Here is a 13,849-nt window from a genome sequence, read left to right as displayed (position 1 = left end):
ACAATATTGTATTAATATACAATATGCAATAACAAAACACTTTGATTAAAATTTGTATACATGTATAAAAACCTATAGTTTGGACGATTATCAAAAAGGTATCATATAAGTTGTTTATAGTAAATAAAACAAAAAAACAAGAGTGCCAGAATGTCACAATATACGCCCGTCATAGCAAATTTCTTTACACTAGCACCTGTATTTGCAAATGGAATTTTAATTCTGTGGTTGTGTAGTAATTATTGTAATTCTTTTGTTTTTCTGAATCCACAAAAAAACTCCTTACCAGGCAGAGATACCTTAAAATACGCCTAAAATTTGAAAGTAACATCCATGTTGTACAACGAAAAGTGGTCTTGGTTTTTCCCTACGATCAATTATAAAAAAGTTACAATATAAGTTATTTATAGTAACAACTAAGGGAAGTTAATCTTAAAAAAAAAAAAAAAAAAAAATCCAAAAAAAAATTCTAAGTCCACACAAAAATCCTTACCTGAGGTAGAGATAGGTCAAAATACACCTCAAAATTGGATGTAACATACATGTTGTACTACAGAAAAGTGATCTCGATTTTTCCCTATGACTAGTAATGAAAAAGTTACAATATAAGCTATTTATAGTAACAACAAAGGGAAGTAATTCTAAAGAAGGGACCATGCATGAAGAAGAAATGCCCCGGACAAAGTCATTCTTGAACTTGGCATTTGACCTCTAAGTGTGACCTTGACCTTAGACCTAGGGACATGGTACTTGCGCACAACAATCCGTCTCATGGTAGTGAACATTTATGCCAAGTTACATCAAAATCCCTCCATGCATTAAGAAGAAATGCTCCAGATAAAGTCAGTCTTGTATCTGACCTTTGGCCTCTGTGACCTTGACCTTCGACCTAGGGACCAGGTTCTTGCGCATGACACTCTGTCTCATAGTGGTGAACATTTTTGCCAAGTAATATTCAATTCCTATTTTGCATGACAAAGTTATACACTGGACAGGAAAAATGTCCAATTGACCTTTGATCTCCAATTGTGACCTAGACCTTTAAGCTAGGGTTCTTGGTGTTGTGCGTGACACATCATCTCATCATGGGTAACATTTGTGCCAAGTAATATTAAAATCCCTTAATGAATGACAAGAGTTCTGGACCGGACTGGAAAAAAGCCCTATTGACATTTGACCTCCAATTGTGACCTTGACCTTTGAGCTAGGGGTCCGGGTTTTGCGCATGATACATCGTCTCATCTTGGGGAACATTTATGCCAAGTAATATTAAAATCCCTTCATGGATGGTAGAGTTATGGTCTGGACAGGAAAGAAGCCCTGTTGACCTTTGACCTCCAATTGTGACCTTGACCTTTGAGCTAGGGGTCCGGGTTTTGCACATGACACGTCGTCTCATCATGGGGAACATTTGTGCCAAGTAATATTAAAATTCCTTCATGGATGGTAGAGTTATGGTCCGGACAGGAAAAAAGCCCTGTTGACCTTTGACCTCCAATTGTGACCTTGACCTTTGAGCCAGGGGTCCGGGATTTCCGCATGACACGTCGTCTGATCATGGGGAACATTTGTGCCATGTGATATTAAAATCCCTTAATGAATGACAAAGTTATGGACTGGACACGAAACAGACCCTGTTCATGCCATGTTAACATCTGACTGCCAAGTGTGACCTTGACCTTTGAGCTAGGGCTCTGAAAGTTGTGCACTACACATTGTCTTATTATGAGGTACATTGGTGCCAAATAATATCAAAATCCCTTCATGGATGGCAGAGTTAAGGACCGGACAGGAAAAAAGCCCTGTTGACCTTTGACCTCCAATTGTGACCTTGACCTTTAAGGTAAGGGTCCGGGGTTTGCGCATGACACGTCGTCTCATTATGGGGAACATTTGTGCCAAGTAATATTAAAATCCCTTCATGGATGACAGAGTTATAGACTAGACACGTAATTGCGGACGGACGAAAGGATGGAATGACGGACGGAAAAGCGCATTCCTATAGTCCCCGAAACTGGATTTCAACCAGTAGGGGACTAATAAGTGCATAGTGTCTAGGTCAACCTGATGACATACATTAAGTTTCAAAATAGTTGCAGAGAATATAACCATTTCATGGATAAGTGCTGACCTTGACCTCAACGCGTGACCTTGACCTTCAAGCAACAGGAACTGATATCTTATTGCGACTTATGTTGTGTGCATGATTTTCTAAAGTTGAATGCAAAATGCGGCATTTATCATGTTCACAAGGTAAAAATTAACATATTTTGGCACTTTCAATGTTCATTCAGGGTCCACAACTCTAGAACCTATGATTGGACCTGACGGGTTAGGGTAAGGGTTAGAGTTATTTTGCAAGTTTGTATCAAAACAAACCATAAATGAAGTCTCTATGTGGCTGCAAAAGCTGAAATAGCAAAATTTGGCGCTTTAAGGGGCCATAACTCTGGAACCCATGATGGGATCTGGTCAGTTTTCAAAAGGAACCGAGAAATTATGCTAATACAGGTTGTGTGCAAGTTCGATAAAAGCTGATTGCAAAATGTGGTCTCTATTATGTTCAAAAGCCAAAAATAGCAAATTCGGCCCTTAAAGGGGCCAAAACTAAGGAACCCATGATGGGATCTGGCCAGTTTTCGAAAGGAACCAAGATATTATGCCAAAACAAGTTGTGTGCAAGTTTTGTTAATGTTGATTGCAAAATGTGGTCTCTTATCATGTTCACAAGCCAAAAAATAGCAAATTTTTGCCCTTTAAGGGGCCATAACTCTCAAACCCATGATGGGATCTGGCCAGTTTTCGAAAGGAACCGAAATATTATGCCAATACAAGTTGTGTGCAAGTTTGATTAAAGCTGATGGCATAATGTGTTCTCTATCGTGTTCACAAGCCAAGAACAGCCAATTTTGGACCTTTAAGGGGCCATAATTCTGGAACCCAAGATGGGATCTGGCCAGTTTTCGAAAGGAAGCGAGATATTATGCCAATACAAGTTGTGTGCAAGTCTGATTAAAATTGATTGCAAAATGTGGTCTCTATCGTGTTCACAAGAAATTGTGAACGAACGGACGGACGACGGACAAAATGCGATCATAAAAGCTCACCCTGTCACTATGTGACAGGTGAGCTAAAAATATTGTCTCTGGTGTCCACTTGGTGAAAAATATTTTGATCTTACACTGAAACAAACAAACATCCTTTATTTAGCAATAATTGAAATATATTCCGGTCTACATTAATAGTAAAGTAAAAATATATTATACTGGCTATAGGCAATCACTGTCATGATTAAATTGCAATGATTGACTGCTACATATATTTGATGATGCAGAAGTAAGGTTGTATAGGTAAATAACAGAGATCACTCGTATAAAAACATAACACAGAATAAATAAAAAAAAAATTGTGCTTTATAATATTATTATAGAAAATGACCTATCTCCTTGCATTTTCAAAACTACCCCGGTATTCCGTGAAAAGTTATTTCTGTTGTGGAAAGAGACCAATGAGAAGTGATCAAATTTATCTTTATTTTATGTGCACAGTATACATGTATTTTCTTTTGGTCATTTTTATTATGCATCTTTTTTCATGACATCTGTAACATAACAATTTCCAGTATTTAAAAGAAACAACGTCCATGCTAACTCCTGTTTAAATTAAACAGACAAACACTGAATTATGCACACATGAAATGTATTGCACAAGTGGACTGGGTAGAAGCATTTAGGACATAAGACACAACCAGTATGTCGTAGCATAATCCACAGGATGGACAACACAAAGGGGAAAATCCCTTGATTCTAGTAACATTTTTGCATATATTTTCTTACTACTTGGCAGATTTTAATAAAATAACAAGAAACGTGGAAATTCCACGAAAACCAGGTTTTCAAACTTTGTATCACGCCAACAGGTTCTGTTTAGAAAATGGTCATGTTCTATTATACATATCTGACTGCATCCAATCATGCCATTCAAAAGTACAGGTATGAGAAAAGTACATGTGTCATTGCCCTATGTAACTTATGATTCTTTGATAAAGGCTACCAAACAAAAAGTTTGCTGACAATAGGTGTACCCAAACTAAAGATATTGAGCATAAACCATTTTTCTATTTTTAGTAACAGTGACTCAAAATACAATCCAAAGCCAGTTTTAAAATTAAAGTTATAAACTCAAAACCAGCTTTTTGATGATCAAAGTGAAAAAAAAATCTATTTTTTATTTTAACTATGGCCACATTTTTCTATTTTGAGTTACCCAATGAAATTAAAATGATCTTTTTATAAAATAAAAACAAGGAGAAAAAATTGGATCTCGGTGGGATTTGAACCGACACCCTTCCAATCCACAGCACAAAAATCTCTTTTTATTTCAACTATGACCCCATATCTATTTTAATTACACTGACCTTGACCCTGACCCAAGTGACCCCAAATACATACCCAACCTTTGTGTTTGATAAAAGCTATCTACACACCAAGTATACTGACAATTAATTAATAAGTGTACCCAAACTAAAGATACTGAGTGGAAGCCATTCTTCTTTTTTAGTAACAGTGACCACAAATACCATCCAAAGCTTCTTGAGATAAGCTTGCTGTACACAAAGTTTGGTGGCAGAAAGTAAGTCCAAACTAAAATTATAAAGCAGAAACCACCTTTTTGATGATCACATTGAGAAAGAAATTTTATTTTAGTAACTGTGACCTTAACCCAATGGCATTAAAATGACCTTTTTATCACATAAAAAAAATTCTTTGGATCTCAGTGAGATTTGAACTGACACCCTTCCGTCCGTTCCACAGACCAAAAAGTAGCTTTTGGCCCAACACTCTAGACCACTGCGCCACCGTGGAATTTTCTAAGTGCGAAGATTAATTAAGTTATGCTGACCTTGCACTTGACCCTCCCCCACCATATACAATCCCAACCTTGATTTTTCTATAAGCTACCTACAGGCCAAGTTTAATTTCAATACATCAATGCAAATTAGTTATTGAGCAGAAACCATTTTTTTTCTATTTCTAGCAACAGTGACCTTGAACCTAGTGACCTCATATGCAATCCCAAACTTTGTCTTTCTGCAAGCCACCTATATACCAAGTTTCATTTGAATTGCTCACTCCTAGCTCGAGTTATTGAGTGGAAACCAAAAGTTGACGCTGCCTGCCTGCCCGCCGCCCGGACAACGACATTTTACAATCTAATAACCAGTTGTTTTGTTTTAAAAACCTGATTAAAAAATGTTGATGACATAAAAATAGGTTCTTTCCACACCATAAAGCATTTGCCAGACATTCTTGATACTTTTCTCTAACACTTCACCCAAATGTTTTTCATGGACCAAATGTGAAAAACAATTGGGACAGAGCATAACAATCATGTTACAGGCCAAGCTTGATGAAGATTTATCAAGTAGTTCATGAGAAAAAGTTATTTAAAGATTTTTTATATGTTTACCTCTAAATGGGAACAAAATTGGGAGAGGACCTGACAATGATTCAACAGACCAAATCTGATGTGGCTCTATCAAGCTGTTGTTTAAATGTTTTTTAAGTTAACATCTAACTTTCAGCTCTAGTGGCCCCAAACAGGTCAAGTGCCCTCATTTCAATAAACTTGAGAGACGACCTTACAACCAATCGTCCTAACAGACTAAGTTTGAAGAAGTTCTATCAAGCTGTTCATAAGGAGAAGTTGTATAAAGGTATTATATTTTTAGGTCTAGCTGCCCCTTAAAAGTGTCAAGTGCCCCCATTTGAACAAATTTGAGAAAGGACCTTACACTGATGCTATAAACAAAGTCTGATGAAGATCCATCAAGTCGTACTGGAGAGTTGTTTATAAAGGTATTTCTATTTTTAGCTCAGGTGGGCCCCTATTGAACAAATTTGAGAGACCTTAAAATGATTCTAAAGACCAATATTGGTAAAGATCCATCATGCTGTTCATGAGAAGAAGTCATTATAATTTTTTTCAGCTCAAGTGGACCCTAAATGGGCCAACTGCCCCTATTTAAACAAATTTAAGACAGGACCTTACAGTGATGCTACAGACCAAATATGATGAAGAGAATCACATGATTCATAGGAAGAAACTGTTTAAAGGTGTTTCTATTTTTACCTCTAGTGGCCCCTAAAAGGGACCAAGTGCCCATATTTGAACAAATTTGAGAGAGGAGCTTACAGTGATGCTACAGACCTAGTCTGATGAAGATCCATCAAACAGATTATGAGAAAAAGTTGTTTAAATGTATTTCTATTTTTAGTTTTAGCAGCCCCTAAAAGGGACTATTTGATCAAAAATTAAGAGAGGGCAATACAATGATGCTATGAACCAAATCTTATGAAGATCTATCAAGTGTTTCCTGAGAAGACATGGTTTAAAGATATTTCTACAGGTTTACTAAAGGAAATCTTCTGGGCTAGTAATATTTTGTGATAATGCTACTATTCACTCTTTATTATATGAAGCTTTATAAGATCTGTGTTCCTAAAGTTTTTCTGTCTTGATGATTTCACTGTTTATCATATTAAGATTTATAAGATCTGTGTTCCTAAAGCTTTTCTGTCTTGATGATTTCACTGTTTATTATATGAAGCTTTATAAGAACTGTGTTTCTGAATATTTTCTGTCTTGATGATTTCACTGTTTATTATATGAAGATTTATAAGAACTGTGTTTCTGAATATTTTCTGTCTTGATGATTTCACTGTTTATTATATTAAGATTTATAAGAACTGTGTTTCTGAAGTTTTTCTGTCTTGATGATTTCACTGTTTATTATATGAAGCTTTATAAGAACTGTGTTTCTGAAGATTTTCTGTCTTGAAGATTTCACTGTTTATTATATGAAGCTTTATAAGAACTGTGTTTCTGAAGCTTTTCTGTCTTGATGATTTCACTGTTTATTATATGAAGCTTTATAAGATCTGTGTTCCTAAAGCTTTTCTGTCTTGATGATTTCACTGTTTATTATATTAAGCTTTATAAGATCTGTGTTCCTAAAGCTTTTCTGTCTTGATGATTTCACTGTTTATTACATTAAGCTTTATAAGATCTGTGTTTCTAAAGCTTTTCTGTCTTGATGATTTCACTGTTTATTACATTAAGCTTTATAAGATCTGTGTTTCCAAAGCTTTTCTGTCTTGATGATTTCACTGTTTATTATATCAAGCTTTACATCCTCAGTTTCCTGAGAAAGCTTTTCTGCCTGTGATAATTCACTGTTCACCATTAAACTCTACAATGTCTGTCCAATATTAATGTCTGCTACTATATATACAGGTACCGGTAAGCTGTCCTGAAGGTAATCGTGGTACCTTTCTAAGAAGTATGTTTAACAGTCACACTTGTCACTGAACTCTAGCAAGCCTTATCTTTATCCTTGCCCTATATGCAATATTAACTGTAATAGCATATGACTTATTGCATCCAAGTACTTATTCCATTCTGTTTGTTCTATAACATTGTTGTCACTTTCTTTTAATTCACTGAACTTATGCTGCTGCTATATGAACACTGCTGCTGTAATCAATACTGTAACTGTCCCTGTCAGATCCTGAACTCCATCTACGTATCTACTGCTAAATTAACTAGCAGCCTGATATGTCACATGTTTAGTCACATACAGAGGGAGATCCCCAATGGCAAGCGTTTCCTGAAATGTTTGTAGCATTATATTAAAACATGTTTTCCTTGCATTATGTCAATCTATATGATTGTTCTTTTAGAATATTTCTTTAAAATATATCAAAAACTATTTCAGGATTGAATTTGATTTTTTGTGTGTTTTTTACAGTTATAAACCACATTGGGACTTCTGGCAAATCATCCAAGAATTGTCAGTGTGATTCCTGGATTTGCCAGAAGTCTCAATGTGGTTTATACACATATAAACACAGAAATAATAATATTCAATCCTTATATTTACATTTCTAAGACATTTACTACAAAAATAGAAGGTTTCTTTCCACATAATGTAAGAAAATCATAATAAATCTTCAACTACCAATCTACATTAATAGATAGAACAGCCAGGTTAACTTGCAATTTGCCTTCCAGTTTTAATTCAGAACATCCAGAAAAGCCCTGTTGATTCAGCTTTAATCTTTACACTGAGAATAAGTTTAAGCTACTATTCAATTTCTTTTTTAAAGTTTGACTGACGATTTCAAAGGATTTTTTGACGACGTCATTTTGTTAATAGTATGATTTTCATGAAGTATGTCAAATCACACATGCAATCTCACAGAAAGTGTTGTCCTTGATATTACTGCACCAGTGTTATTTACCTATATGAAAATGCATAGTAAACGTAGATATTCTTTGATAAATGAATCATTAAAAAGTGACCTCCAATACAATGACTTTTTTTTCAAGCAAATAATGGTAAAATGGGTATCAGCAATATCTCGTTTGTTTAGGGTTTTTTTGGCACAACTAGAGCTATCACTAAAGGTGATGAATGTACCCCCCGCATGCACTGACACAGTACATTGCAATTTGACGCACACAAGATTGCATAATTATGTGGACTGTATGTATATACACTGTATGTATACAGTATAGTAACAAAAAACAAAGTCCCATAACTATGCAGAATATTTATCTAAAAGAATGTAACATGCACCATGCACAACTAGGGTTGGTACTGATCACTTGTGTGAAGTTTCATTAAATTGTGTGCAAGGGTTTGGTAGATTAGGCACGCACAAGATTGCATATGCAGACTGTATGTACATAGTATGTTAACAAGAAACGAAGTCCCATAACTCTGCGATTTTTGTCGCTGAAAGAACCTAACATGCCCCATGCACAACTACTGTTGTTACTGATCACTTGTGTGAAGTTTCATTAAATTGTGTCAAGGGGATGAGGAGAGATGGTGCACACAAGATTGTGTCTATGTATATAGTATAGTAACAAAAAAACAAAGTGCCATAACTCTGCAAAAAAAATTTTCTGAAAGAATCTAACATGCCCCATGCACAACTACTGTTGTTACTGATCACTTGTGTGAAGTTTCATTAAATTGTGTCAAAGGGATGAGGAGAGATGGTGCACACAAGATTGTGTCTATGTATATAGTATAATAACAAAAAAACAAAGTCCCATTACTCTGCAAATTTTTTTTCTAAAAGAACCTAACATGCCCCATGCACAACTACTGTTGGTACTGATCAATTGTGTGAAGTTTCATTAAATTGTGTCAAGGGGATGAGGAGAGATGGTGTGCACAAGATTGTGTCTATGTATATAGTGTAGTAACAAAAAAACAAAGTCCCATAACTCTGCAAATTTTTTTTCTAAAAGAACCTAACATGCCCCATGCACAACTACTGTTGGTACTGATCACTTGTGTGAAGTTTCATTAAATTCTGTCAAGGGGATAAGGAGAGATGGTGCGCACAAGATTGCGTCTACGGACAGACGGCCAGACAGACAGACGGACAGACAGACAGACAGACAACCTGAAACCAGTATACCCCCCCTTACAACTTTGTTGTCGGGGGGTACAAAAACATCATCTATAAAATGCTACAGATATACCTAGTAGAAAATTTAAAAACGTTTAACATAACATTTCAACAGCTCAGTCCAAATAAGCCAGGAACAAAGATCCTTCAAACACCAACCTCTGCTCAAACACCAGTCCATTTTAAATATCTATATTGGCAATGACTTTAATATTGCTTAAACTGATTTTGATGGCTTATTGTTTTATTAAGCCGAACATTTTCTTAAGAACATCTGAAAACAGCAATCAGGTTTCTATCTTTCCTTTTACCATGAAATGTGTAATTTTAGATGTTCTAAGAGACTACCTATTTACTAAGATCATTTATTTCAGTTCCCAGCATAGATAAAAGATTTTGACAAATCAAGGGTCATGACTCCACTGAAAATCATTTAATCAAATCGTGATGATAATATGCATGAGGTTTAGTGAAATTTGTCCTAAGTAGTGTAATCACTGGAAATATGACAAATCAAGGACCACATCTCTGCTGAAAATCACTGAACTGGAAAAAGTTGATGATATGTATAACTAGGCTTGGCACTGATAACTTCTGCAAGGTTTGGTGAAAATCCACCATATCATATAAGAGAATTAATTTGATGAATCATGGGCCATAACACTGATGAAAAACACCAAACTTGAACATGCGTGTGATATGCACAATCATGTTTGGCAAGGACCACTTTTGTGAAGTTTGGTGTAATTCCTCATAGTGGTATCGGAGCAGTACCCGTACAAAGTAAATACAACAAATCAAGGGCCATAACTCCTCTAAGAATCACTGAACCGGATCATGCTGACAATATGCACAATGAGGTTTGGCACTTATTACTGTTGTAAATTTTGGTGGAAATCTGCCCAATAATGTAAGAAATGTGGCCAAAACCTCATAAAACTTGATGAATCAAGGGTCATAACTCTGCTGAAAATCATCGAACCATAAAATAATGATAATAAGCATACTGAGACTTGGCACTAATCATTCTTTTAAGCTTTGGTGGAAGTCTGCTGAAGAATATATGAGAAGTGGCCAAAACATCATAAATTTGATAAATCAAGGGCCATAACTTCACTGAAAATAATAAAACTGGAAAATGCTGACAATATGCACAACTGGGTTGGCAATGATCACTCTTGTGAAGTTTGGTGTAAATCCATTCAATGGTGTTGGAGGGGTTGTGTGGACAAACTTTGTGGCAGACAGTGAGAAGGACAAAGATAGACTGACAGAATGATAGCACTAAAATCAGTATGTCTCCCACACTACATGTGTAGGATATGTTTGAAATAACTCGATGGGAGGACTGTCCACCTTGGTCAAGGGTTGGTGGGGGTGATAAAGCTACTAACCTGTATTCCAGTATCTCTGTTTCTGATCTGAACAGTTCCTGTTTCTATTGTTGAGTCACTCACTATCACTGTAAAAGGAACTCCCATTTCATCAAATCTGAAAGTTTGACACAAATGATAACAAGACCTGTCCATAGGACAGTGCATTTAACTATTCAATGAATTCTAAGTTGAACAAGAGCCATAACTTTAATTACTGTCTGGAAAGGCTTATGTAACTTAACCAAATATAAACTAGAATGTGTCTGTAGGACACAGGGTGTGCCCCCCACTGGTACATTAGTCACAAATAAGGGGCAATAATTCAAATGTTTGCAGTCTTAATGGCCTCAACAAACATTTTATGAAAAGGGTTCATTATTCTAGGCCCTATACTTTTTGAGCTAAGAGCATCACAAACAAAAAATCTACTATTCTGGCTATTTCAAGGGCCATAACTCTGTAACAAGAGTAAGATTCTCAAGAAGAATGCCAAGAGTGCAAGGCCACATCATGATAAAGACTCCTGCAAGGTTTCCTGAATTTACATCTAATACTTTTTGAGCTAGGCACATAATTAGGTGAAAAAGTGCATTTTTTTACTATTTCAGGGGCCATAACTTTAAAAATAGGGGTGGAACCAGCCAAAACATTAGAGGTGTGCAAGTTTATATCACGATAAAGACTTATGCAAGTTTTCAACCATTTATATTAAATACTTTTTGAGCTAGGCGCGTCACAAGGTGAAAATGTGCATTTTTGACTATTTAAGGGGCCATAACTCTAAAAATAGGGGGCATAGCCAGACGAAAAATAGGAGGTACGCAAGTTCATATCTTGATATAGACTCATGTAAGGTTTCATCAATTTATATGAAATACTTTTTTAGCTAGGGGTGTCACAAGGTGAAAATGTGCATTTTTGACTATTTCAGGGGCCATAACTCAAAAAATAGGGGGCAGACCCAAAGAAAAATAGGAGGTGCGCAAGTTCTTATCATGATTAATACACATGCAAGGTTTCATGAATCTATATCAAATACTTTTTGAGCTAGGCGCGTCACAAGGTGAAAATGTGCATTTTTGACTATTTCAGGGGCCATAACTCAAAAAATAGGGGGCAGAGCCAAATGAAAAATAAGAGGTGCGCAAGTTCATATCATGATAAAGAATCATGCAAGGTTTCATCAATTTATATGAAATACTTCTTGAGCTAGGCGTGTCACAAGGTGAAAATGTGCATTTTTGACTATTTCAGGGGCCATAACTCTGAAAATATGGGGCGGACCCAAATGAAAAATAGGAGGTGCGCAAGTTCATATCATGATTAATACACATGCAAGGTTTCATGAATCTATATCAAATAGTTTTTGAGCTAGGCGTGTCACAAGGTGAAAATATGCATTTTTGACTATTTCAGGGGCCATAACTCTAAAAAATTGTGGGCGGAGTCAGATGAAAAATAGGAGGTGCGCAAGTTCATATCATGATAAAGACTCATGCAAGGTTTCATTAATTTATATGAAATACTTTTTGATCTAGGCGTGTCACAAGGTGAAAATGTGTATTTTTGACTATTTCAGGGGCCATAACTCTGAAAGAAGGGGGCGGACCCAAATGAAAAATAGGAGGTGCGCAAGTTCATATCATGATTAATACACATGCAAGGTTTCATGAATCTATATCAAATAGTTTTTGAGCTAGGCGCGTCACAAAGTGATAATGTGCAGTTTTGACTATTTCAGGGGCCATAACTCTAAAAATAGGGGGCGGAGCCAGACGAAAAATAGGAGGTGCGCAAGTTCATATCATGATAAAGACTCATACAAGGTTTCATGAATTTATATCAAATACTTTTTGAGCTAGGCGTGTCACGAACTTCGGACGGACGGACGGACAGACGGACGGACGCACGGACAAGACCAAATCTATATGCCCCCACCACTCATGGGGGGGGGGGGGGGGGGGGGCACAAAAATTATTATTATTATTAAGAGGGCCATAGTGCCCCCAAGTCCCTCACCTAACCTTGACTATTTGAACTTAAATATATGTATGACACACTGAATCACGAATGGTAGCAACTGGTTAAGTATAAACAAGTGGTCCTAAATGGGCCATGTGCCACTATTTGAACAAGGCAGTCTGAAAGACAGCTAAATCCCCCGCCACTGCTATGGATAGTGAAAGGGTAAACCTTTGATTTTAGCTGTGACCTTGACCTTGAACTGACATGGCTGACTCATGAATTCTGCACAGCGTCTTGATGAGGTGATCATTTGACCAAAGTTTCATGAAAATTCTTCAAGAGGTTTAGGAGATACAGAGCTGAAACCTTTGACCTTCAGTTGTGACCTTGACCTTTAGTTGACACGGCTGACTCATGAGTTCTTGATGAGGTGATCATTTGACCCAAGTTTGATGAAAATCCTTCAAGGGGTTAAGGAGATACAGAGTGGACACCAAATGGAAGGCTCAAACCTTCGACCCTTAGTTGTGACCTGGTTGACTCATAATTTCTGCACACAGTTCTGATGAGATAATCATTTGACCCAAGTTTTATAAAATTCCTTCAAGGGGTTTAGGAGATATAGAGCGGACACAAAATGGAAGGCTCAAACCTTTGACCCTAAGTTGTGACCTTGACCTTGAGCCGGCATGACTGACTCATGGGTTCTGCACATCGTCTTGATGAGGTGATCATTTGACCCAAGTTTTATAAAATCCCTTCAAGGGGTTTAAGAGATATAGAGCGGACACAAAATGGAAGGCTCAAACCTTCGACCTTGAGTTGTGACCTCGACCTTGAGCCGGCATGGCTGACTCATGGGTTCTGCACATCGTCTTGATGAGGTGATCATTTGACCCAAGTTTTATAAAATTCCTTCCAGGGGTTTAGGAGATACAGAGCGGACAAAAAATGGCAGGCTCAAACCTTTGGCCTTGAGTTGTGACCTTGACCTTGAACCGACAAGGCTGACTCATGGGT

At 36.7% G+C, this 13,849-nt stretch overlaps 1 protein-coding gene across 2 annotated transcripts in view; it reads right to left on the bottom strand.

The window, feature by feature from the left end:
• Positions 1–3,183: 3,183 nt before the first annotated feature.
• The window catches only part of LOC123563964 (DNA polymerase subunit gamma-2, mitochondrial-like), a 72,295-nt gene continuing 61,629 nt past the window's right edge, over positions 3,184–13,849 (bottom strand). Inside the window, exons 9-10 of one of the 2 annotated variants that reach the window (XR_008369807.1) lie at positions 10,883–10,950; positions 3,184–7,669 (exon numbers count right to left, since the gene is read on the bottom strand). Coding sequence is in view for 1 of the 2 variants with exons in the window: in XM_045357163.2 (XP_045213098.2) it covers positions 7,601–7,669; positions 10,883–10,979 (166 nt within the window). In the remaining variant the exon portion in view is untranslated. Of the gene's footprint in view, positions 7,670–10,882; positions 10,980–13,849 lie in introns of both variants that reach the window. The other variant, XM_045357163.2, reaches the window with a different exon arrangement.

The sequence above is a fragment of the Mercenaria mercenaria genome, chromosome 2 (genome assembly GCF_021730395.1).
Source record: "Mercenaria mercenaria strain notata chromosome 2, MADL_Memer_1, whole genome shotgun sequence".
In the NCBI taxonomy this organism is placed as follows: Eukaryota; Metazoa; Mollusca; class Bivalvia; order Venerida; family Veneridae; genus Mercenaria; species Mercenaria mercenaria.
This window is presented reverse-complemented; position numbering and strand designations above follow the sequence as displayed.